Genomic DNA, 25,613 nt, shown 5'->3' on the forward strand with positions numbered 1-25,613 from the left:
GCCTTCCTAATCACAAAAGATCATTAAATGAGTCAATAAGTAATTAATTGACATGATACTGCCAAACATTTTTGCATCCTATCCTAACACTGACAGATTATCACCGGTACCATATTTCATAAAGTTTGATGCAGTGCTTCTGGACATTCACCCTAAAAACAAAAAATCATTATGTAAATGCAAACTAGCAATTAATTTAAATGATACTGCTTAGTGCCATTGAATTGTATTTACAACACTATGAGATCAAAATCTGTACCAGGTTTTATCAAATTTGATGCAGTATTTGTGGATATATCACTCTAATAGGAAAGTTCATAACTTGTGCAATTACAAATTAATTAACACGACACTGATAAATGTCTTTTCAAGCTATGTGAGCTTAACATCTGTACCAGGTTTCCCGAAATTTGATGCAGTATTTCTTGACATATCAGTCTAATTACAAAAATAGAGTCAATGACACTGTAGCTCCCATCCTGGACTATTTAGTGTTTGTTCTCTGGTCAGATATTTGAACATGTGTGAAAGGGATAAAGTGCATGAAGTGAAAATACTTAAATGAAATGTACTGGAGACAGTGAAACATGTTTAATGTAATTATTCAGAATATAAAATGGAAAAAATACAGAATTAGATATATCGAATACTGTGATACAACCATTAACTCAAAAAGTCATTTACAATGACATAGTCCCCACTTGTAATAGGAGTATTAGTCTTGATGGGGCAGGAAAATGTGGTCATTAAGAAGTATCACTGGAGTGTATATGTTGAGATCTATGGGCACATAGGTCTATGTCGTTGTTCCCAATTTGAAACACATGAGGCATGTCTAAGTTATGGTTCTAAATCGGGAAAAAGATCAGACCTCTAGCAGTATTGGCCAGCCAAGAAATACATATGCGCATTATAAATGAGGTACAAGATGTGACATCTTAAGGTCTAATATCCTATCAAAATTGGAGGGTATAGAACTTGTGGTTACTGAAATATGCATATATATGTATAATCAAGGTCAAAGGTCATCTAGGTCACATGACATTTTGAAAAAAAAAATTATATTGCTAATTAATCCCTATAAGCCAAAAAATCAGATCTCTAGCTCTATTCGCTTACCCAGAATTAGATGTGTACATAATTAATGAGGTAAAGCGTGTGTTGTCATAAGGTCTCCCATCCTACTAAATACAAAGGACATAGCACTTGTGGTTACTTATTTATTGACATAAACATATATTTTAGGTAAAAGGTCATCGAGGTCACATGACATTTGGTCAAAAAATTGTATTGCTAAGTTATCCCTCTATACCAAAAATCACACATCCAGCTCTATTGACTCGCTCGGAATGAGATATGCGCATAATTATTAAGGTACAGTATGTGGCGTCATAAGGTGTCCAATCATACCAAACATGAAGGGTGTAGCACTTGTGGTTACTGAGTTATGGACAAATATGTATATTTGAGGTCAAAGGTCACCGAGGTCACGTGACATTTTGTCAAAAAATTGTATTGCTAAGTTATCCCTATATACCAAAAATCAGACCTCTAGCTCTATTGGCTCGCTCAAAATTAGATATGCGCATAATTAATGAGGTACAATATGTGGCGTCGTAAGGTCTCCCATCCTACTAAATACAAAGGATATAGCACTTGTGGTTACTTATATATTGACATAAACATATATTTTAGGTAAAAGGTCATCGAGGTCACGTGACATTTTGTCAAAAAAATTGTATTGCTAAGTTATCCCTATATACCAAAAATCAGACCTCTAGCTCTATTGGCTCGCTCAAAATTAGATATGTGCATAATTAATGAGGTACAATATGTGGCATCATAAGGTGTCCCATCATACCATACATGAAGGCTGTAGCACTTGTGGTTACTGAGTTATGGACAAATATGTATATTTGAGGTCAAAGGTCACCGAGGTCACGTGACATTTTGTCAAAAAAATTGTTTTGCTAAGTTATCCCTATATACCAAAAATCAGACCTCTAGCTCTATTGGCTCGCTCAAAATTAAATATGCGCATAATTAATGAGGTACAATATGTGGCGTCATAAGGTGTCCCATCATACCATACATGAAGGCTGTAGCACTTGTGGTTACTTAGTTATGGACAAATATGTATATTTGAGGTCAAAGGTCACCGAGGTCACGTGACATTTTGTCAAAAAAATTGTATTGCTAAGTTATCCCTATATACCAAAAATCAGACATCCAGCTCTATTGGCTTGCTCAGAATGAGATATGCGCATAATTATTGAGGTACAGTATGTGGCGTCATAAGGTGTCCCATCATACCATACATGAAGGCTGTAGCACTTGTGGTTACTGAGTTATGGACAAATATGTATATTTGAGGTCAAAGATCACCGAGGTCACGTGACATTTTGTCAAAAAAATTGTTTTGCTAAGTTATCCCTATATACCAAAAATCAGACCTCTAGCTCTATTGGCTCGCTCAAAATTAGATATGTGCATAATTAATGAGGTACAATATGTGGCGTCATAAGCTGTCCCATCATACCATATATGAAGGGTGGTAGCACTTGTGGTTACTGAGTTATGGACAAATATGTATATTTGAGATCAAAGGTCATCAAGGTCACATGACATTTTGTCAAAATATCCGAGATATCTGCGTGAACGGATGGACTCACGGATGGACGAACAGACGGACATGACCCAATCTATAAGCTCACTGGACTTTATCCGTGGGGACTAAAAATTGTGTCACTGCATCCTTTTTGCAATATGAATACGATGAGAAACTAAATTTTTATTTTCTGTGGCCTTATACATGGGAGTCTATGGAGATCTGCCTTATACATGGGAGTCTATGGATGTGTAAACTAAAAATATGCAAATTTCACCACGATTTGCCCAAATTGGGAAAGGTCACTCCTATGCACTTCCATACCAAGTTTCAAATCAATCGAACTTGTGGTTTCAGAGCAGGAGATTTTTTGACCAAAAATGGGAGAAAATTACAAAAAAATTCATGAAAAATAGCAAGTCCAAGATACTGACCCAAGATGTGCACAATCATTTCATGTCAGCCCAAAGTACTTACATGCTAATTTTTCATGTAATCTGCTAAGTGGTTATTGAGTTTTTCAATTTTGACTGTTTTTACATTTTTCACTTAATTTGCATATTTTTGGCAATGGCAACTTCATTTGAACAAAATCTCATCTACAGCCCATCATCCATGTACACACCAAATATCAAGATGAAATGTACAGCGGTTTTGGAGTTTTCGATGTTGACGGACAGACATACAGACATACAGACATACAGACATACAGACGTACAGACATACAGACATACAGACATACAGACATTTCCCTAGCCTATAAGAATAGCTTCCATTGCCATATATACATATGGCTATGGGAGCTAAAATTCAATATTTGACATGAGACTGCGACATGTCGTGAAACAAATTGATGTGCATATGTATGACATTGGTCAATGTCCTTGTACCAACTTTGAATGATACTGGTGGAAATATGTCTGAGTTACGGCTCCATACATGAAAAAATCATAACAAAATGGCCGCCATCATATCACAAACAAATTGACGTGCATATGTATGACATATGAAGTAATCCTTGTACCAAGTTTGAATGAAATCACTCCAGGCATCTCTGAGATATCTGTGTGAACGGACGGACGGACGGAGGCAAGCACGCACATGACCAAACCTATAAGTCCCCCCCCCCCTGGACGGTGTCCGTGGGGACTAATTAAAACCGAGCAATATAAAAACCTGCAAAGTCATTGATACAGAAAGTGATTTAATCTTCGCTTTTACAACATACAAGGACAGGAAGCACAAAAGATAAACTTAAATTATTGAAAAAGTTGTTACTAAAAAATTCAATTTGGAGAAATTGTTTAAACTGCCTATTTGGCCCAACAGAGATGTCAAGTTGGCGTTGTCAACAAGAAGATACCATGCCCCGATTAGATGATCAACAAATTATGATCTTTACTGGTAAAGAAAACTGGATCACCTAATCACAGCAAACATTGATCACAAAGCAATGGTAAACTTGGGAGAAGACAATGAACAGGAAACCCTTTTATTATGAGTTGGACATTGTTAACACTTTTTTCTTTAATTTCTACATTTTGCACCTTATGTATTTACACATGGAGCAAGACAGAACCTGAATACCTAGACCTGTCTGAAAAGAACCAGTGAAAGCATATTACATATTTGATGGAACACTGTAATTTGATAGATAGCGAGCAAGTGTGTAGTCAAGACACTGCCAGATTCATATGGCACAGAACAATCCTGCAATTATGCAACAGTTACTGTAGTGGAGTCTCTAAACTGGGAGCTTGCAAATGGTAGACTTTCAAATTTGCGACGAGACTGTTATAAAATGAATTGCAAACAAAGGGAGAGATACTAAACACATAAACTGGCACCCAATTTCACTCATGATCACAGATGCCAAATAGGATCAAACTGTCAGCCCATCGTATTGTTTGCACAGTGGCCAAGGTACACCATCTATATGCACTGAATGAACAGAAGAATATGCTCCCCTAAGCAACTTCTTCATTCACTCAATTGCCCTTTTGAAGGTTGAGACAAGAGACCATGTCAGACTGAAGGTGGAAATGTTATGGCACCCACAGTCCCTCTATCCACCGGTCTGGAAACGCCTATTGTAAAAGGTGTCAATCACCTAGACCGCACAGCTGAGCCGCGATACGAGGAGCAGTCACGTGATAATGCGTAGCTTGGGTTTGTCCTGCATGTCACAGTCCCCCGATAGTGAGTAAGCTTTTCTCGAATTTTCGCGTTTTTTGGCTCTATTAAGTGTTCTCTGCGTCTATCTACGACACGAAGACAGAAATTATCATATCCTGAAACCGGTAAGTGTTTTTCGTGATCATTCTCCCATTGTAAATGACGACAGTGAGCGTTAAATTCTTGGGTTGATCGCTGAGTGTGTTTTACAAAACGAGCAACGGCTTGAATGTACCACCAGAAACGTTTCCGTCCTTTTTTCTGGCAATGTTACAAGTCAATTCCCCAATATATGATCTAATTATCTTTTCCATGTCATATTCTGTGTATCATGTATGTTAACTGAGTAGAATAGGAAAGTCGAGTGTAGAAATGCGTCGAGATTTTAGTCACATATTTTCCCATACAGCGTCAATATGGCGAGCTCTCGACACGTACGCTCAGCGACAGTGAATGCAGTAACAGTGCACATACAGGGTTTTCTCTCGACTGCGCGATTGCGCAAATTGCGCATTTCGAGCCTTTTTCTGCGCTTTAAAAGTTACTGACTGCGCGAAAATCGCGCACAAAACACAGCACGCAAATACGTCCGTATGATGGTGACCCAAGCTCACAGTGTAGTGACCTGTAAATTTGCCGTTATTTCTATTCAGAATATTCCCCCGGAAAGGACAAAATATCGCCTGTCATTCAATTTTGGTGACATGCATAACGTGGAGTGTACGCATCGAAAAGAAAACACAGTAAAGGACATAGTTGTGCTTCAGTCTCCATGGATACCAGTGCCATGCATTTTATGTTCATGTTTTGATAGGATATGTTGTTTACGCCTAATGTTATTAGTAAGCATTAAAAAATACTGCCCCCTCAAATTTCAAGTTTGCTCCCTAATTTTGATGCATGGGGCAGAAATTGCCCGCTTCGATGAACATGCAGAGAAAACACTGCATATATGTGGATATATATCACTCCAAATACTATATATCGACCCAATAACAGGTTTGGTAGTGAACAACTCCCCTGTCGATGTTCATATTCGGCTCATATTTGGCGTGTCGTACTTGATTTTGGGCAACAGTCATGACACTTGCGAACAGTTTTCCCGATCGTGATATTACATGCGATGTTCAAGTGTGGCCCCTTTCAAACGTTATCTCGAGGAGCAACATTCCCCATTTAATTAAAATGTAAAGACTTGAGTGTTTTTCAAGTGAACAAGATGTTGTTTTTTGTGATATTCTGACAATAGCAACCCGCAAACGTCATGTTTTTGAACGATCTCAATTTACAATGAGAGACAATATGGCGACTGTCATAGGATCGTTGGGTAGCGACAGTGATATAATGGCCTGTTGAACAGTGACAGTGACCGTTTCACGTAAATGGCCAAATTAGGCGTCACTACAGGCTAGAATTATTTTTGTTTGCAAGTTGTGGAACAGCAAACTCAGCTTTACACAAATAATATAATAGATTTTTTTTATTTCCATTTTTTCATTATTTTTTTCTAGAACTAGCAGACGACAGTCGTGAACTTGAAGCCCTAAACGAATCATCATGGCTCGTAAGTTAAGGCACAGTCCCTCTATCCACAAAATACCGGAGAGCCTGGTACTCCTCTTCACTTATCTCGCTGACAGAGACTTCATCATCAATAACTGCTGGTTTGTCTGCCCTGTCCCTTTGCTTCCTTACAATAACAATCAGCCTGAACATGAACAGTCTTACAGTTCGGAATAGCTGATCATTGTCAACAGTGCTCCATGTAAGTAAATCACAGAATGTATCTATCATGAGCTTTGTTACATCATTGTTGTTGGCCCACATATTAAAGAATGAGTGCCATATTGTTTCATTATACTGAGAATATGTATTGTCACTGTCACCGGATGTTACTGTCTTCCACAGATGATGTGTCAGCTCTGAAATCATTGTTGAAGGAAATGATGAACCTGCCTTGACTTTATCAACAATGCTACATGCAATATGTGCAATTCCCAAACCATATACGCTGTTTGGAACTTTCAGATTCACATCTTCACCAACCTCTGTCAATGTTTGAACAATAAGGCGTGATAACTCATTCTCTAGGGCTTCTTTTGTATACACAGGTGGAGGTCGGCAATAACCTGTAAAGAAAGAGGTACATAAAAATGAACATTTTCTTGTAGGCTTCAAATCAAATAACCACACCTGTCACAGAAGGATCTTTCATTTGAATTGCGAAATTTTATGAAATGATTTTCTTAAGCGCATCTACCACAGTATTTAATATGAAAAGTGGCTCCATTATAGGAGCTGTAAAACTTAAAATGACAGAAATATGATTCAAATAACTGTTCTCGTACTTCACCTCAAATAATAATAATTCAGGAAATGTGTAATTCATAACATACCAACAATCTTGAATAGCAACATCTCTCTGATTGTGCATTTTAATGCTTAACACTTAAACCTCACACAAAACAATATATTTGACAGCATATGACACTCCAACAGAGAATTATTGTGATAAGTGAAGAAGTGACCAAGAAATGTGACATACCTTTCTTCACAGTGACATCACTTGATACATTTTTCCTTGATTTGTTTGTACTACTGGCAGTTGAATCTACAAGAAATATATGATAACAAATGTAAATTCAGTTATACAAATAAAGTGACACATGTCTGCAGAAAGCATTATTGAACTGAGGGCAACAATCCACAATTTATTTATTGACGAGGGAGCTTTTATGACACTCACTGGCAATGATGCACTTCATAGCCGAAAGTCATATCACTCAGTATATCCCCGTGAGCAGATGAGCTCATCCAGTGTATAACTTGCATGGATAGACAACAAACTACCGGTCAAACGTTGTCATTTGCTGAACATTTACAGAGATACAGTGAGTGACTGTGGACAGTAGCTGTAACTTTTGATAATATAACAATCCTCAATCTTTCGCATTTTAAAATCATAATTTATGGAATTCTCAATATGTGAATCATTTAGGAAAGCACAGTGCATCACAGTCTCTCAGAATGCATACATACCACCACTGGCCCCTCCATATCATGATCTAAATTGGGAAACATAATTTGAAAACAATGAAAGTGAAAATACACATAGCATTCTTACCTTCATCCTGGCATGAAGAGGATACGAGGTCCTCATTGTTTGTTTCTTCACAACAATCCTTGACTTTGTGTTCCGAAGCTGAAAAAAATGACAGGAAATATATAATACTGTAACTACTGTTACTCTCAAACACAATAGATAGATAGAGAGAGTGTTGAAAAGAGAGTTTGAAAAGAGAACAACAGTCCTGATTGACACCTTGTGATACGACCTAGTGTCAAGTAACAAGTGACAAGCCCTCCTGGTGTACACTTTCACCTTGTCAAGGTGACAAGGTGAAAGTGTACACCAGGAGGGCATATCAAGTGCCTGCACAGTTTCCTGTAGCAGGGTCCCACCACCAAACCTGCAGCTAACAATGAGTCAATGAATCCTCACCATGCATGTTGATAATGATAGTATTTTAGGCCGATTTTTGTCATCGAGATTTTGAATGCAACAAAAAACGTGAAATGTGGTCCAAAAATCGATCGATTCCTAAACAGTTATTCGTATCTACAGTCCCTCTATCCACTGTGTCTAGTAATATTGCCAAGAACATTACGGAGAAAGACTGGCGACTACATATTTGTTGTCTTACACTTGTATATTGTTGCAGTTCCGACAACGTTGTGCGGGTTGTCGATCCGACTATACGATCGTCTAGGAAATTTTGATCGGCCAGTTGCATTAGAACACAGTCGGGAGAATGATTGGTAATACTAAAAACGAGCGGATGACTTGGCAAATTAAATAACCTACCTTTTAATATCTTTGCATGTATTTTCTTTGCGTGACTCCGGAGCCCACTGGAACTTTTATATTTTTTCTCACAAACTGGACATTTGTAACTCGGCTGAAGCTAGCAGCCAAAACCTAGCAGTCAAAACTATGGAGTGGAAGCTAGCAGTCAAAACTTGCAAGCCACTTTCCTCCTATATTTTGAAGTCATGTGGACATCGTTCAAACGTACAAGGATCTTTGTACAAGTATCAACACAAATACATCATTTATTAATCCATTTCTTTGCATAAATTATCTCCATTCTAATTAGCACCTATGCTAGCTAGCCTATGGCTATACAGCACAATGCATTGTCTGCTTGAATGAAAGAAAGAGTGTGCACCCATAACACCTAGCATGTCTTACACATATACATCCATACTAACAAACCACACTTGTCTCATTTCTTAATTAATTTCTTTGCATAAATTATCTCCATTCTAATTAGCATCTATATGCTAGCCTATGGCTATAAAGCACGATGCATTGTCTGCTGTAATGAAAGAAAGAGTGTGCATCCATTTCATCTAGCATGTCTTACACATATACACCCATTCTAACAAACTACACTTGTCTCATTTCTTAATTAATTTCTTTGCATAAATTATCTCTGCTTTAATTATCACCTATATGCTAGCCTATGGCCATAGAACAGAATATAGTGTCTGCCTGAATGAAAGAAAGAGTGTGCATCCATTTATCCTAGCATGTCTTACACATATACATCCATACTAAAAAATTTCACTTGTCTCATTTCTTAATTAATTTCTTTGCATAAATTATCTCAGCTTTAATTATCCCCTATATGCTAGCCTATGGCCATAGACCAGAATGCATTGTCTCTTGGAGTCAAAGAAAGAGTGTGCATCCATTTCACCTAGCATGTCTTACACATATACATCCAAATTAACAAACCACACTTGTCTCATTTCGTAATTAATTTCTTTGCATAAATTATCTTCAATTAATTAACATATATATGCCAACCTATGGCTATACAGCACAATGCATTGTCTGCTGGAATGAAAGAAAGAGTGTGCATCCATTACACCTAGCATGTCTTACACATATACATCCATACTAACAAACTACACTTGTCTCATTTCTTAATTAATTTCTTTGCATAAATTATCTCTGCATTAATTATTACCTATATGCTAGCCTATGGCTATACAGCACAATGCATTGTCTGCTGGAGTCAAAGAAAGAGTGTGCATCCACTTAACCTAGCATGTCTTACACATATACATCCAAATTAACAAACCACACTTGTCTCATTTCTTAATTAATTTCTTTGCATAAATTATCTCCATTCTAATTAGCATCTATATGCTAGCCTATGGCTATACAGCACAATGCATTGTCTGCTGGAATGAAAGAAAGAGTGTGCATCCATTTCACCTAGCATGTCTTACACATATACATCCATACTAGCAAACTACACTTGTCTCATTTCTTAATTAATTTCTTTGCATAAATTATCTCCAATTAATTAACATATATATGCCAACCTATGGCTATATAGCACAATGCATTGTCTACTGGAATGAAAGAAAGAGTGTGCACCCATTACACCTAGCATGTCTTACTCATATACATCCATACTAACAAACTTCACTACTCTCATTTCTTAATTAATTTCTTTGCATAAATTATCTCCAATTAATTAACATATATATGCTAACCTATGGCCATACGGCAGAGTATAGTGTCTGCCTGAATGAAAGAAAGAGTGTGCACCCATTACACCTAGCATGTCTTACACATATACATCCACACTAACAAACTACACTTGTCTCATTTCTTAATTAATTTCTTTGCATAAATTATCTCTGCTTTAATTATCACCTATATGCTAACCTATGGCCATAGAGCAGAATATAGTATCTGCCTGAATGAAAGAAAGAGTGTGCATCCATTACACCTAGCATGTCTTACACATATACATCCATACTAACAAACTACACTTGTCTCATTTCTTAATTAATTTCTTTGCATAAATTATCTCCATTCTAATTAGCATCTATATGCTAGCCTATAGCTATAAAGCACAATGCGTTGTCTGCCTGAATAAAAAGAAAGAGTGTGCATCCATTTCACCTAGCATGTCTTACTCATATACATCCATACTAACAAACTACACTTGTCTCATTTCTTAATTAATTTCTTTGCATAAATTATCTCCATTCTAATTAGCATCTATACGCTAGCCTATAGCTATAAAGCACAATGCGTTGTCTGCCTGAATAAAAGAAAGAGTGTGCATCCATTTCACCTAGCATGTCTTACTCATATACATCCATACTAACAAACTACACTTGTCTCATTTCTTAATTAATTTCTTTGCATAAATTATCTCCATTCTAATTAGCATCTATACGCTAGCCTATAGCTATAAAGCACAATGCGTTGTCTGCCTGAATAAAAGAAAGAGTGTGCATCCATTTCACCTAGCACATCTTACACATATACATCCATACTAACAAACTACACTTGTCTCATTTCTTAATTAATTTCTTTGCATAAATTATCTCCATTCTAATTAGCATCTATACGCTAGCCTATAGCTATACAGCACAATGCGTTGTCTGCCTGAATAAAAGAAAGAGTGTGCATCCATTTCACCTAGCACGTCTTACACATATACATCCATACTAACAAACTACACTTGTCTCATTTCTTAATTAATTTCTTTGCATGAATTATCTCCAATTAATTAACATATATATGCCAACCTATGGCTATACAGCACAATGCATTGTCTACTGGAATGAAAGAAAGAGTGTGCACCCATTACACCCAGCATGTCTTTATCATATACATCCATACTAACAAACTACACTTGTCTCATTTCTTAACTAATTTCTTTGCATAAATTATCTCCATTCTAATTAGCATCTATATGCTAGCCTTTGGCTATACAGCACAATGCATTGTCTGCTGGAATGAAAGAAAGAGTGTGCACCCATTACACCTACCTTGTCTTCCACATATACATCTATAGTAACAAACTCCACGTTTTCCATTATTTAATTAATTCCTTTGCATAAATTATCTCCATTCTATTAGACTGCTTATGCTAGCCTTATATATGGCTATACAACACAGTGCAATGTCTGCTGAAATGAAAGAATGAGTGTGCACCCATTACACCTAGCATGTCTTGCACATATACATCCATACTAACAAACCACACTTGTCTCATTTCACAGTTAATATCTTTGCATAAATTATCTCCATTCTAATTAGCATCTATATGCTAGCCTAAGGCTTTAAAGCACAATGCATTGCCTGCTGTAATGAAAGAAAGAGTGTGCACCCATGTCACCTAGCATGTCTTACACATATCCATCCATACTAGCAAACTGCGCTTGTCCCACTTCTTAATTAATTTCTTTGCATAAATTATCTCTATTATAATGAGCATGTGCATGCTGGCTAATTGCTGTAGAAGTGAATGCATGGTCTGCTGGAACAAAAGAAAGAGTGTGCATCCATTTCACCTGCCCTGTTTTCTGCACGTACATCAATACTTACAGACTTCATATACCTCAACTCTTTAATTATTTTTTTTGCATAAATTATCTTTATTGTAATTAGCATCTGTATACTGGCTTGAAACAGAATGCATGGTCTGCTGGAATGAAAGAAAGAATGTGCATCCATTTCACCTACCCAGTCTTATACATACACATCTATACTAACAGACTACTCTTCTTCCATTTCTTAAATAATTTCTTTGCATAAATTATCTCAATTATAATTGGGACGTATATGCTAGTTTATGGCTGTAGAACAGAGTGCATAGTCTGCTGTGAAGTTTGTTTGTATAGATCTAAAGACACAGGACAGGCTAAGTGAAAAGGATGCACACTCTATCTTTCCAGCAGACACTGCATACTATGTATAGCCATAGGCTAGCGATTATGTGGTAGTTAATGGAGATAATTTATGTAAAGAAATTAATTAAGAAATGCGAGAAGCCTTATTTGTTAGTATGGATGTATATCTGTAAGACATTGGTAGGTGAAATGGATGCACTCTCTTTCTTTCTTTCCAGCAGACAATGAATTCTCTTGTATTCACAGGCCAGCATATAGGTGATAATTAAATTAGAGACAATTTATGCAAGGGAAATAATTAAGAAATGAGACAAGTCATAGTTCTTAATATGGATGTCTATGTGTAAGACAGGCTAGGTGAAATAGATGCACACTCTTTCTTTCATTCCAGCAGACAATGCACTCTGCTGTATAGCCATAGGTTAGCATATATATGTTAATTAATTGGAGATAATTTATGCAAAGAAATTAATTAAGAAATGAGACAAGTGTGGTTTGTTAGTATGGATGCATATGAGTAAGACATGCTAGGTGAAATGGATGCACACTCTTTCTTTCATTCAGACAGACACTATATTCTGCTGTATGGCCATACGCAAGCATATAGTGATTATTAAACCAGAGATAATTTATGCAAAGAAATTAATTAAGAAATGAGACAAGTGTGGTTTGTTAGTATGGATGTATATGAGTAAGACATGCTAGGTGAAATGGATGCACACTCTTTCTTTCATTCAGACAGACACTATATTCTGCTGTATGGCCATAGGTTAGCATAAATATATGTTAAGAAATGGAGATAATTTATGCAAAAAAATTAATTAAGAAAAGAGACAAGTGTAGTTTGTTAGTATGGATGTATATGAGTAAGACATGCTAGGTGAAATGGATGCACACTCTTTCTTTCATTCAAACAGACACTATATTCTGCTGTATGGCCAATATAGGCTAACATATAGGTGATAATTGAAACAGAGATAATTTATGCAAAGAAATTAATTAAGAAATGAGACAAGTGTAGTTTGTTAGAATGGGTGTATATGTGTAAGACATGCTAGGTGTAATGGATGCACACTCTTTCTTTCATTCAGACAGAGTTATATTCTGCTGTATGGCCATAGGTTAGCATATATATGTTAAGAAATGGAGATAATTTATGCAAAGAAATTAATTAAGAAATGAGAGCAGTGAAGTTTGTTAGTATGGATGTATATAAGTAAGACATGCTAGGTGTAATGGGTGCACACTCTTTTTTTCCTTCAGGCAGACACTATATTCTGCTGTATGGCCATACGCAAGCATATATAGCTGATTATTAAACCAGAGATAATTTATGCAAAGAAATTAATTAAGAAATGAGACAAGTGTGGTTTGTTAGTATGGATGTATATGAGTAAGACATGCTAGGTGAAATGGATGCACACTCTTTCTTTCATTCCAGCAGACAATGCATTGTGCTCTATGGCCATAGGCTAGCATATAGGTGATAATTAATTGGAGATAATTTATGCAAAGAAATTAATTAAGAAATGAGACAAGTGTGGTTTGTTAGTATGGATGTATATGAGTAAGACATGCTAGGTGAAATGGATGCACACTCTTTCTTTTATTCAGGCAGACACTATATTCTGCTCTATGGCCATAGGTTAGCATATAGGTGATAATTAAAGCAGAGATAATTTATGCAAAGAAATTAATTAAGAAATGAGACAAGTGTAGTTTGTTAGTATGGATGTATATGTGTAAGACATGCTAGGTGTAATGGATGCACACTCTTTCTTTCATTCCAGCAGACAATGCATTGTGCTGTATAGCCATAGGTTGGCATTTATATGTTAATGAATTGGAGATAATTTATGCAAAGAAATTAATTAGAAATGAGAGCAGTGAAGTTTGTTAGTATGGATGTATATGAGTAAGACATGCTAGGTGTAATGGATGCACACTCTTTCTTTCATTCTAGCAGACACTGTATTCTGCTCTATGGCCATAGGTTAGCATATAGGTGATAATTAAAGCTGAGATAATTTATGCAAAGAAATTAATTTAGAAATGAGACAAGTGTAGTTTGTTAGAATGTGTGTATATGTGTCAGACATGCTAGATGAAATGGATGCACACTCTTTCTTTTATTCAGGCAGACCATGCAGACACTATATTCTGCTGTATGGCCATAGGCTAGCATATAGGTAATAATTAAAGGAGAGATAATTTATGCAAAGAAATTAATTAAGAAATGAGACAAGTGTGGTTTGTTAATTTGGATGTATATGTGTAAGACATGCTAGGTGTAATGGATGCACACTCTTTCTTTCATTGACGCAGACACTATATTCTTGTGGCCATTGGCTATAGGTGATAATTAAAACAGAGATAATTTATGCAAAGAAATTAATTAAGAAATGAGACAAGTGTAGTTTGTTAGAATGGGTGTATATGTGTAAGACATGCTAGATGAAATGGATGCACACTCTTTCTTTTATTCAAGCAGACAACGCATTGTGCTTTATAGCTATAGGCTAGCGTATAGATGCTAATTGGAATGGAGATAATTTATGCAAAGAAATTAATTAAGAAATGAGAGCAGTGAAGTTTGTTAGTATGGATGTATAAGAGTAAGACATGCTAGGTGTAATGGATGCACACTCTTTCTTTCATTCTAGCAGACACTATATTCTGCTCTATGGCCATAGGTTAGCATATAGGTGATAATTAAAGCTGAGATAATTTATGCAAAGAAATTAATTTAGAAATGAGACAAGTGTAGTTTGTTAGAATGTGTGTATATGTGTCAGACATGCTAGATGAAATGGATGCACACTCTTTCTTTTATTCAGGCAGACCATGCAGACACTATATTCTGCTGTATGGCCATAGGCTAGCATATAGGTAATAATTAAAGGAGAGATAATTTATGCAAAGAAATTAATTAAGAAATGAGACAAGTGTGGTTTGTTAATTTGGATGTATATGTGTAAGACATGCTAGGTTAAATGGATGCACACTCTTTCTTTCATTGACGCAGACACTATATTCTTGTGGCCATTGGCTATAGGTGATAATTAAAACAGAGATAATTTATGCAAAGAAATTAATTAAGAAATGAGACAAGTGTAGTTTGTTAGAATGGGTGTATATGTGTAAGACATGCTAGATGAAATGGATGCACACTCTTTCTTTTATTCAAGCAGACAACGCATTGTGCTTTATAGCTATAGGCTAGCGTATAGATGCTAATTAGAATAGAGATAATTTATGCAAAGAAATTAATTAAGAAATGAGAGAAGTGTGGTTTGTTAGTATGGATGTATATGTGTAAGACATGCTAGGTGTAATGGGTGCACACTCTTTCTTTCATTCCAGCAGACAATGCATTGTGCTTTATAGCCATAGGCTAGCATATAGATGCTAATTGGAATGGAGATAATTTATGCAAAGAAATTAATTAAGAAATGAGAGAAGTGTGGTTTGTTAGTATGGATGTATATGTGTAAGACATGCTAGGTGTAATGGGTGCACACTCTTTCTTTCATTCCAGCAGACAATGCATTGTGCTTTATAGCCATAGGCTAGCATATAGATGCTAATTAGAATGGAGATAATTTATGCAAAAAAATTAATTAAGAAATGAGACAAGCGTAGTTTGTTAGTATGGATGTATATGTGTAAGACATGCTAGGTGTAATGGTTGCACACTCTTTTTTTTATTCCAGCAGACAATGCACTGTGCTTTATAGCCATAGGCTAGCTGGGATACCAGGTGCTAATTAGAATGGAGATAATTTATGCAAAGAAATTAATTGGTAAATGATGTGTTTGTGTTGATACATGTATAAAGAACCTAATATGTTAGAATGATGTCCACTTGACTTCAAAATATAGGAGGAAAGTGACTTGGAAGTTTTGGCTGCTAGCTTCCACACCATAGTTTTGGCTGCTAGGTTTTGGCTGCTAGCTTCAGCCGAGTACATTTGTACGTGGTCCCAGTACTCACATCACTGGGCGGTGTTTGACTGTCGTCGATGTTTTCTGCTTCTAGAACATCTATTTCCTTGTCCTCACCGAGCACAAAGTCCAATCTATGTTTTTGTCGTCGAAATCGTCGAATTTTTTCCACAACATAGTCGACGTTGCGATCCCACAGCGGCTACACGTGTGGTTTGTTTTGGTTATAAGAAATGATGGCTGCTAGATGCGCAAGCGCACTGCGTCACTGCTAGGCACTCTGGGAAAATTAGCTAATGCAAATGATCTCTTAATGATATGCACGACCACCAGAACATCAGCTGGCTCAGGTACCGAGGTGTGAATCGTTTGTTTGCTGGTATGTCACGGAGTGTCACAATAAAAACGGCTGCGTTTCCAGACCGGTGGATAGAGGGAATGTTGGCACACTTACAAAAATGACTCACCAGAAATACTGTTAGCAGTTGACTCTGAAAAAGCCTCTGATTCCCAAGAAAAGGATTAAATAGTGGAGTGTCTCAACACTTTGGCTCTGGACCCAAATTTAAACAATTGATCATGACCTTTACACAGGTCAAGGTAGCTATGTGATGAACAATAGTTTCAGTACTGGATACTTTAACAGTGACAGAGGCATTATTTTCTCTACACTTATCTTGTAAAGGGGAAAGTCCCTCGCTGCTTGTAAATTTAGGGGGATTTGGTTCTGACAGAGGACTGACCAATTTCACCTTTACCAATTTTAGGTAATACTGGCTTGCGCCCATTTTCATAGCAATAAGTGGAATACTTATTTCTTCTTCTGTTCATTCTGTGCATATAAAACAGATGGTGTACCTTGGGCATTGTGCAAACAATACGTTTAAAGCGTGACGCCCAGACAAATGTCTGTTCTGCGACCATGGTGTCAAACTCTGCTGGTATAGTGTCTGGACTGTACACTGTATGACATATTTTTGTGATTTATTGTTCCTAAAGGCCTCCGGCCCATATTACAGATTCCAATTGGAAAATACAATGAAAAGTAAGAAAGCGAGAGTACAGTCAATATCTACAGGCATTCATTTTCAGCTTTGTTGCCTTGCACACAAATAATGCCATTTTAAAAATTTCCATACCGTTTGAAGATGACAAAAGTGAGTAAAATTTTGATTTGTTGGGAATGTATATGACCACCTGGGTAAATATCTACAACGTAAGTTCTGATACAGAGGGCAAACACAAATAAAATGATATTCATCCTCAATCTCGGAGGATCCACAAACTCTACAAATTCTTTCTTCATATCAAGATGTATGACATATTTGATCCTTATGGTTCTTAATGTGGAGGCGATCGATGATTTTCTTTACTTTCTGCCACATATGGTTATAAGGAGATGGAAGTGGCAATTCTGTTTTTGCCACTTTTAAGTTGTCTAAATGGCACATGTCATCATAACTTATGATCACCTCCTCCCACTGGCTCTCAGGAATACCTTGAAGCTTATCATACAGCCATGATACCGTTATCAGGAAAACCTGAGACGAGGATTCCGATCTCTAAAAAAACATCACAGCTTTGGCATTAAGGTCAATCACATCAAAATAATTTTGCTGCATTAGTCATAGTAAATGCCAATGCAAAAAATTAACCTTGAGTCAGCAAATATGAAGATGTCACATAGATGACATAAATGTATTTTTACATTACATGTATGCCATTAGAACTGATGCAAGGATATCACGTACATGCAGTGTTGCTGCCAGCCATTTTAAACCATGGGACAATGTGTCCCACTATCGTTTATTTTGGGGCCTTTTTGCACATTTTAGGGACAAAATGTATCAGTTGTAAATCAAATTTGAATTATTTTATTATAGTTTCACAAACAAAATGAAAGCTACAGTGATCACGTCACTATGCTTAACTTCAGGCGATTGCAACAATATACTGTATCTGCCAAAATATAAGCTCGTTCAAACTAACCCAGAGCAGCATTTTAGTTATTTTAATCACAGCTAATATATAATAGGCCTATATGTAAATATATTAGCCCCAAAATGATCATGGAAAAAAGGATATCGTCAGTAACAGATATTACTTGCAGACTACACCCATTGAACACTGTTGACTGACTGCGCGGATATATTGGACAATGGGTTCTGTTTTTGGGACATTGCCGCACGGGCACGACGCGTCCTGGCTGGAACACTACGTGTATACTTATACATTAACAATAGACGTGCAATATCGATAGCCATGTGGTGCACTTTTTCCTGAACTGTTTCATTTCACCATGAGTTGCACATTTATATTATTTATTTGAGTGAACTTTCCAAATCATACTTTGATAAAGCAAACTGACTGAGCAAAAATGTATTGTTTCTGGAGTGTTAACAATTGATATTTTCTGTAAATGTTGATAAAATACTAAATTTGTTGCAGTTTTAATATTTTGAAATCTAAGTTTAATGGAAAACAAGTCATCGTTGATGACACAGTCCCCACTTGTTAATGGGTACTTTGATTACAGGTCCTCAGAGAGGATAGAGTCCTCTTCATTAGGTCTGTGATAAAATTACTTTTGAATAAAGTCACTTGATACATGTCTGAGTTGTAGTTCAGGACATGAAATAAAAATACCGCAATTATACGGTGTCGCTCACATTTTATCAGAACTGGTACATACCAGTATGGGTACCAAAGATCAACCAGAAAAACAAGAATGACAAAAGCAAGTAAGGTCTGCAACTTAGGTACTGGAGGTCATCTTTAGGAACATGCATATCAACTTCTATAGCAATGGGACAAGCAGATCCTACATACATATGCAAATGTCAACAAAAAATTAGCCAGAGAAGCTTGACAAAAAGACAAGGTGGGAGAGTGGGGAAAAAGAGTAGGAAAAAATATAAAAGGGATCTTTTAAAAAGGAATGCTACCTCATCAATCTTCTATCCCCTACCCCCTCCTGAATATCAAATGTTCCACCCCTTGGTTGACCATGTTTACATAAGACCAGCTGGCAGTATATTTACAACTTTGTGGATGTTTTAATTAATGCTATGAGTGCTATTATTCAAATGTAAACAGCACTTAAATCAGTTACAGATAGTGAAATTCCTTCCACTGTGGGGGGATTATGACATCTGGAATTATCCTGGATCCAAATTTCTCATCAGTTCTTGTGTGTTTTACATGCAAAAGTTGCAAAAATTGGTTCGCAATGAAAAAAATTACCTCAGCTCTGTTTTCAGGATCAAATTTTACTACAAATTGATATTAAACAAGACAAAATTATGTTCACAGCCTTCGAAACTGTCTCACAACAAATCCTTGGTTGGTGTAGGTCATTTAAGGTCACAAAAGAAAATTACCTAAAATATAAATATTTGGGGTTTCCCAACACTTGAGCAGAAAATTTATCTAATAACATCCCTCGGGACTTTTGTACCAAATTACAAAGCTATCAGACAAGTAATTTTGAGAACAAGTTTTCTTGACCAAATATGACAAAATTGTCTTAAAAATACAAATTTGTATATTTCAGGACAATTTCCACATATCTAACTATTGTCATCCCTGGACATCTGTACACCAAATGTAAAAGCCGTCTGTCCAGGGGCTTTAAAATGAAAATATTTTTTACGATTTTTTGACCAAAAATAACAAAACTTGTCCCCCCAAAAAGAGTAATATTTCCAACTTTGTCGTAATTTCAACAATTAGAAGGGTAACATCCTTGCAAACATCCAATCCAAATTTGAGAGCAATTGGGCCAGCGGTTTCAGAGAAGAAGAAATTTTACTTAAAATGAGAAAAATAACCAAAAAATGTAGCAAAAATATAAAATTCAAGATATCTTCACGATTGTCATCAAACTGATTTGGATCAACCTTAGTAACCTGTATACCAAATATCAAAGCTAGATTAGTTATTCTTGAATAAAAAAAATTTTGACCAAAAATTCGGAAAATTGCCCAAAAATTACAAATATAAAAATTTCGATTCAATTTGCAAATTTCATCCTAAATTTTACACATCTGCTTTAGAATACCTAAAGGAACCTGCACATCAAGTTTCAACCCTATCTGACCAACGGTTACAGAGTTTTAGCAATTTGCAGGGTTTTCCTTTTCCCTCATTTGATATTTATGACACTGACAAGTTCATTTGAACAAATTCACATCTCCACCCCTAGGTGCACCTCTACACCAAATACTAAGACAGTAGGTTCTGCCGTTTAGCTGAATTGATGTGGACATACATACATACATACATACATACATACATACAGACATACATTCATACAGACATACATTCATACAGACATGCAAATGGCATGCAAATAAACTGATTCAGCTTATACAATTACCTCACATTGGTATACCAAATGTGAGCTAAAAATCGTAATAAAATGGCCACACATGTTCATTTGAACAACGTCACATCTCAACCCCTGCATCTACCTGTACACCAAATAATGAGATGGTAGCTTTGGCGGTATGGGAGCCTTTGCATACATACCCACAGTCATACAGACGCCATCAACTCACCATATAGCTCTTTTTGGTATTTATATAAATACTAAACATGAGCTAAAAATGCAACAAATGTGCATTTTCATTGCTATAATTTCCTGTGCCTGTCATTAAAGTACGGAAGTTCGGATATAGAAACTTTGTTGCAAAGTTCCACCTCACAGCGTCTTCATAATTTGCATAACAAAGTCATAGTCTGGCCTTTCTGTGTCAAGCTTGGTTTGACTGCATTAAGTGGTCCCAAAGTGACAGACCGGACATAGCATACTAAGAAGTACTGACTGAATTTCAGGTCCCAGGCTCAGGTATTCCGTGTGGGCTACCGTTTCATGGACTTTGGTAGCCCCAGAGACAGGTTAGTACTAGTAGTCTGTGGACGTGGGACTACCGCTAATTTTGAGCCCTGAGGCTAATGATTGTGAAAACCTACTGCTAACACTTTTCTTGGACATGAGGTTGTCTGGAAATTCCTAACAACAGCTTTGATGATGTTTGTGTGTTAAAATCAAAATGAATGTCATTAAAATTGCCAAGGAACAGGTAGACATGACCAACAGAATAATGATCCATCCAAGATTTTTCCACAGGTAAATATTATGAAATAATAATATCAATAACAACTGATTTTACCTTGGGACTGAAGCACACTATTTCTCAGAGAGTAAGACTTCTTGGTTTCCTTGATACTGTTGCAACAGTAGCATTGATTGCATCTATTTGCTCAACTGTCAGATCATCACTTCCATTATCACTCTCATGGTCTTCACATGGACTTTCATCTTTGCTTCCTTAAGGATGATAAAAAGGCACATGAAACAAGTCAAGGTTGATAACACACTTCCGATGAAGATTTATAGTCACTGTGGTGCTTGTGTCAAATTGTTGTTTGAAAAAGTTCCAACACAAGAACTTGACCTCTTTAATCTAACAATTCTCTGGTGGTTAATAAGCTCAGAACCCCCATAAATTTTACATTTTCTGAAAGTGTAGATATAGGGGAAGATTTTAGTAACCATAGTGTCACCATTGTTTACTTATGTAAACAATGGTGACACTATGGTTACTAAAATCTTCCCCTAGTTATCTATCACGTGACAGGTAATTTGCATAAGCTTTTAAAAATCGGTTTTCCCTATGTTTTGTCTCAATACTTCAAAATATCTCACTCAAACTTGCTGGAATGCAAGCTGTTACAAAGCTCTTCCAAAGTGTGTCTCAGATTTTTCATATCTTGCTTACTTTTTATTTGAGTACAATTTTAAAGAAATCAACTAGGGTTAAATTCACCCCTCTGGAGGTTTTTCTGACATAAAAATCGTTTCAGAAGGTTTAAACAAATTCTCAAATTCTAAGACACAATTTAGAAGATCCTTAGGACAGCTTGCACTCACACAAATTTCAGCCACATATCTCAAAGCATTGAAACAAAAATGGGAAAACCGATTTTTGAAAGGTTATGCAAATTACCTGTAATGTGATAGTTATGTAAACAATGGTGACACTTTGGCAACCAAAGTGTTTCCGAAAATATATAATTTACGTGGGTTCTGAGGTTATTAACCACTAGACAATTGTTAGCTTAAAAAGGCCAATTTCTTGTCTTGAAACCTTAAGTATCGGCCACAAGGGCAAATAAGATTCAATCAAAATAGAAATATATTTGCATATACTTGTACTTTAAAGTTTTGAAATAGACTAAATATCAGCCTTGAACCAAGAGTTAAAGAAATTGGCAATTGCCTGTCTGAGATACTGACGTGAACGGACACAGCAATATATCAAAATGGCCACCGAATCTAAAAATAGCATCATGACATATCCAGGGGTTAAAATTTATGAGTAAAATTTCTGCTAGACCAGGACTAGGGAAAGATATAATCTACTAGTTCTGAATTACAATTACAAAGTCCTTTACTACTTTACATATGCTTATATATGCTTCTTACAAAATGAAAAATATACAACTTTGGAGTTACACTCTTCAGCTACAGGTTCATTTGTACAACAAAATGCTTGCCATCGGATTGTGTATTAAAGCTCCATTTGCTGCCCCATTTAGCTTTTTTCAGTATTGTTCTCCGTTTTGACTCCAGTTTCTGGTGTTAATCCCTGGGCTATGATGAAATAAATACCAAGTGCATACCTTGTCGATGCAGTCGAAATGGATATAATCAGGCATTATTGTTGAATACTTTACTCAAGTCCGGACTAGAATCATTTATCAACAATAACAATGGTCATTACACATGTACTGGCTGTGTTGACAAGCAAAGTAATGGACACTTTAAATTAGCACAGCACAAGTATTAGGATGAGAAACTACAGTAGATTTCCAGAACTGAAATACTGAAAAAATAGTCAAAAGTTACAGCTCAGTCCCTTTAATTCTGAATTGATAATAAAGGACTGCATCATTTATTCCAGATGATCCATGTACATGTATAACATAGTCAACCTCTTTAACTAGACTAGCTCTTTAACACTCGAAAGTGAGGCAGGGACAAGAACATAAGGCAGCCAATGAATGAACTTGTTTCAAAACAGTAAATATGAATGAGACTTGAGGATATATAGGCAGCCAATAAATGAACGCAGATGAGTCATAGGGACACAAGACCTATCAATCATCAACATGAGCAACGCTGGGGTTTAGACACAAATTTATGTCCTAAATGTTATACGTCTATTCAATCTTGACCCTAAGTTGGCATCTACCACAGATTTTCATCAAACTGATTTGGATCAACCTTAGTAACCTGTATACCAAATATCAAAGCTAGATTAGTTATTCTTGAATAAAAAAAATTTTGACCAAAAATTCGGAAAATTGCCCAAAAATTACAAATATAAAAATTTCAATTCAATTTGTATACACTTGACTGATGTCATCCTGAGGAACATGTATACCAACTTTCAGAGCAATCAGATGAGTGGTTTCAGAGTTAAATATTTTTTGACTAAAAACTGAAAAAATTACCTGAAAAAATAGAAACATGCCAATTTCATCCTAAATTTTACACATCTGCTTAAGAATACCTGAAGGAACCTGCACAACAAGGTTCAACCCTATCTGACCAACGGTTACAGAGTTTTAGCAATTTGCAGGGTTTTTCCTTTTCCCCTCATTGCATATTTATGACACTGACAAGTTCATTTGAACAAATTCACATCTCCACCCCTAGGTGCACCTGTACACCAATACTAAGAGAGTAGGTTCTGCCGTGTAGCTGTTTTTGATGTGGACGGACATACATACATACATACATACATACATACATACATACATATACATACATACATACATACGTACATACATACAGACATGCAAATGGCATGCAAATGAACTGATTCAGCTTATACAATTACCTCACATTGGTATACCAAATGTGAGCTAAAAATCGTAATAAAATGGCCACACATGTTCATTTGAACAACGTCACATCTCAACCCCTGCATCTACCTGTACACCAAATAATGAGATGGTAGCTTTGGCGGTATGGGAGCCTTTGCATACATCCGCACATACATACCCACATACATACCCACAGACATACAGACGCCATCAACTCACCATATAAGCTCTTTTTGGTATTTATATAAATACCAAATATGAGCTAAAAATGCAACAAATGTGCATTTTCATTGGCTATAATTTCCTGTGCCTGTCATTAAAGTACGGAAGTTCGGATATAGAAACTTTGTTGCAAAGTTCCACCTCACAGCGTCTTCATAATTTGCATAACAAAGTCATAGTCTGGCCTTTCTGTGTCCAGCTTGGTTTGACTGCATTAAGTGGTCCCAAAGTGACAGACCGGACATAGCATACTAAGAAGTACTGACTGAATTTCAGGTCCCAGGCTCAGGTATTCCGTGTGGGCTACCATTTCATGGACTTTGGTAGCCCCAGAGAAAGGTTAGTACTAGTAGTCTGTGGACGTGGGACTACCGCTAATTTTGAGCCCTGAGGCTAATGATTGTGAAAACCTACTGCTAACACTTTTCTTGGACATGAGGTTTCTGGAAATTCCTACTACAACAGCTTTGATGATGTTTGTGTGTTAAAATCAAAATGAATGTCATTAAAATTGCCAAGGAACAGGTAGACATGACCAACAGAATAATGATCCATCCAAGATTTTTCCACAGGTAAATATTATGAAATAATATCAATAACAACTGATTTTACCTTGGGACTGAAGTACACTATTTCTCAGAGAGTAAGACTTCTTAGTTTTCCTTGATACTGTTGCAACAGTAGCATTGATTGCATCTATTTGCTCAACTGTCAGATCATCACTTCCATTATCACTCTCATGGTCTTCACATGGACTTTCATCTTTGCTTCCTTAAGGATGATAAAAAGGCACATGAAACAAGTCAAGGTTGATAACACACTTCCGATGAAGATTTATAGTCACTGTGGTGCTTGTGTCAAATTGTTGTTTGAAAAAGTTCCAACACAAGAACTTGACCTCTTTAATCTAACAATTCTCTGGTGGTTAATAAGCTCAGAACCCCATAAATTTTACATTTTCTGAAAGTGTAGATATAGGGAAGATGTTAGTAACCATAGTGTCACCATTGTTTACTTATGTAAAAATGGTGACACTATG

The 25,613-nt window shown here is 36.3% G+C and overlaps 1 protein-coding gene across 1 annotated transcript in view; it reads right to left on the minus strand.

The window, feature by feature from the left end:
- Positions 1-6,352: 6,352 nt before the first annotated feature.
- The window catches only part of LOC139119550 (uncharacterized), a 46,215-nt gene continuing 26,954 nt past the window's right edge, over positions 6,353-25,613 (minus strand). The window contains exons 2-8 of the mRNA XM_070683393.1: positions 25,187-25,345; positions 21,688-21,788; positions 16,489-16,658; positions 8,649-8,737; positions 7,908-7,985; positions 7,329-7,394; positions 6,353-6,912 (exon numbers count right to left, since the gene is read on the minus strand). Coding sequence (XP_070539494.1) covers positions 6,353-6,912; positions 7,329-7,394; positions 7,908-7,985; positions 8,649-8,737; positions 16,489-16,658; positions 21,688-21,788; positions 25,187-25,345 — 1,223 coding nt within the window. The remainder of the gene's footprint in view (positions 6,913-7,328; positions 7,395-7,907; positions 7,986-8,648; positions 8,738-16,488; positions 16,659-21,687; positions 21,789-25,186; positions 25,346-25,613) is intronic.

Source organism: Ptychodera flava, chromosome 20 (genome assembly GCF_041260155.1).
Source record: "Ptychodera flava strain L36383 chromosome 20, AS_Pfla_20210202, whole genome shotgun sequence".
NCBI classification, from domain to species: Eukaryota; Metazoa; Hemichordata; class Enteropneusta; family Ptychoderidae; genus Ptychodera; species Ptychodera flava.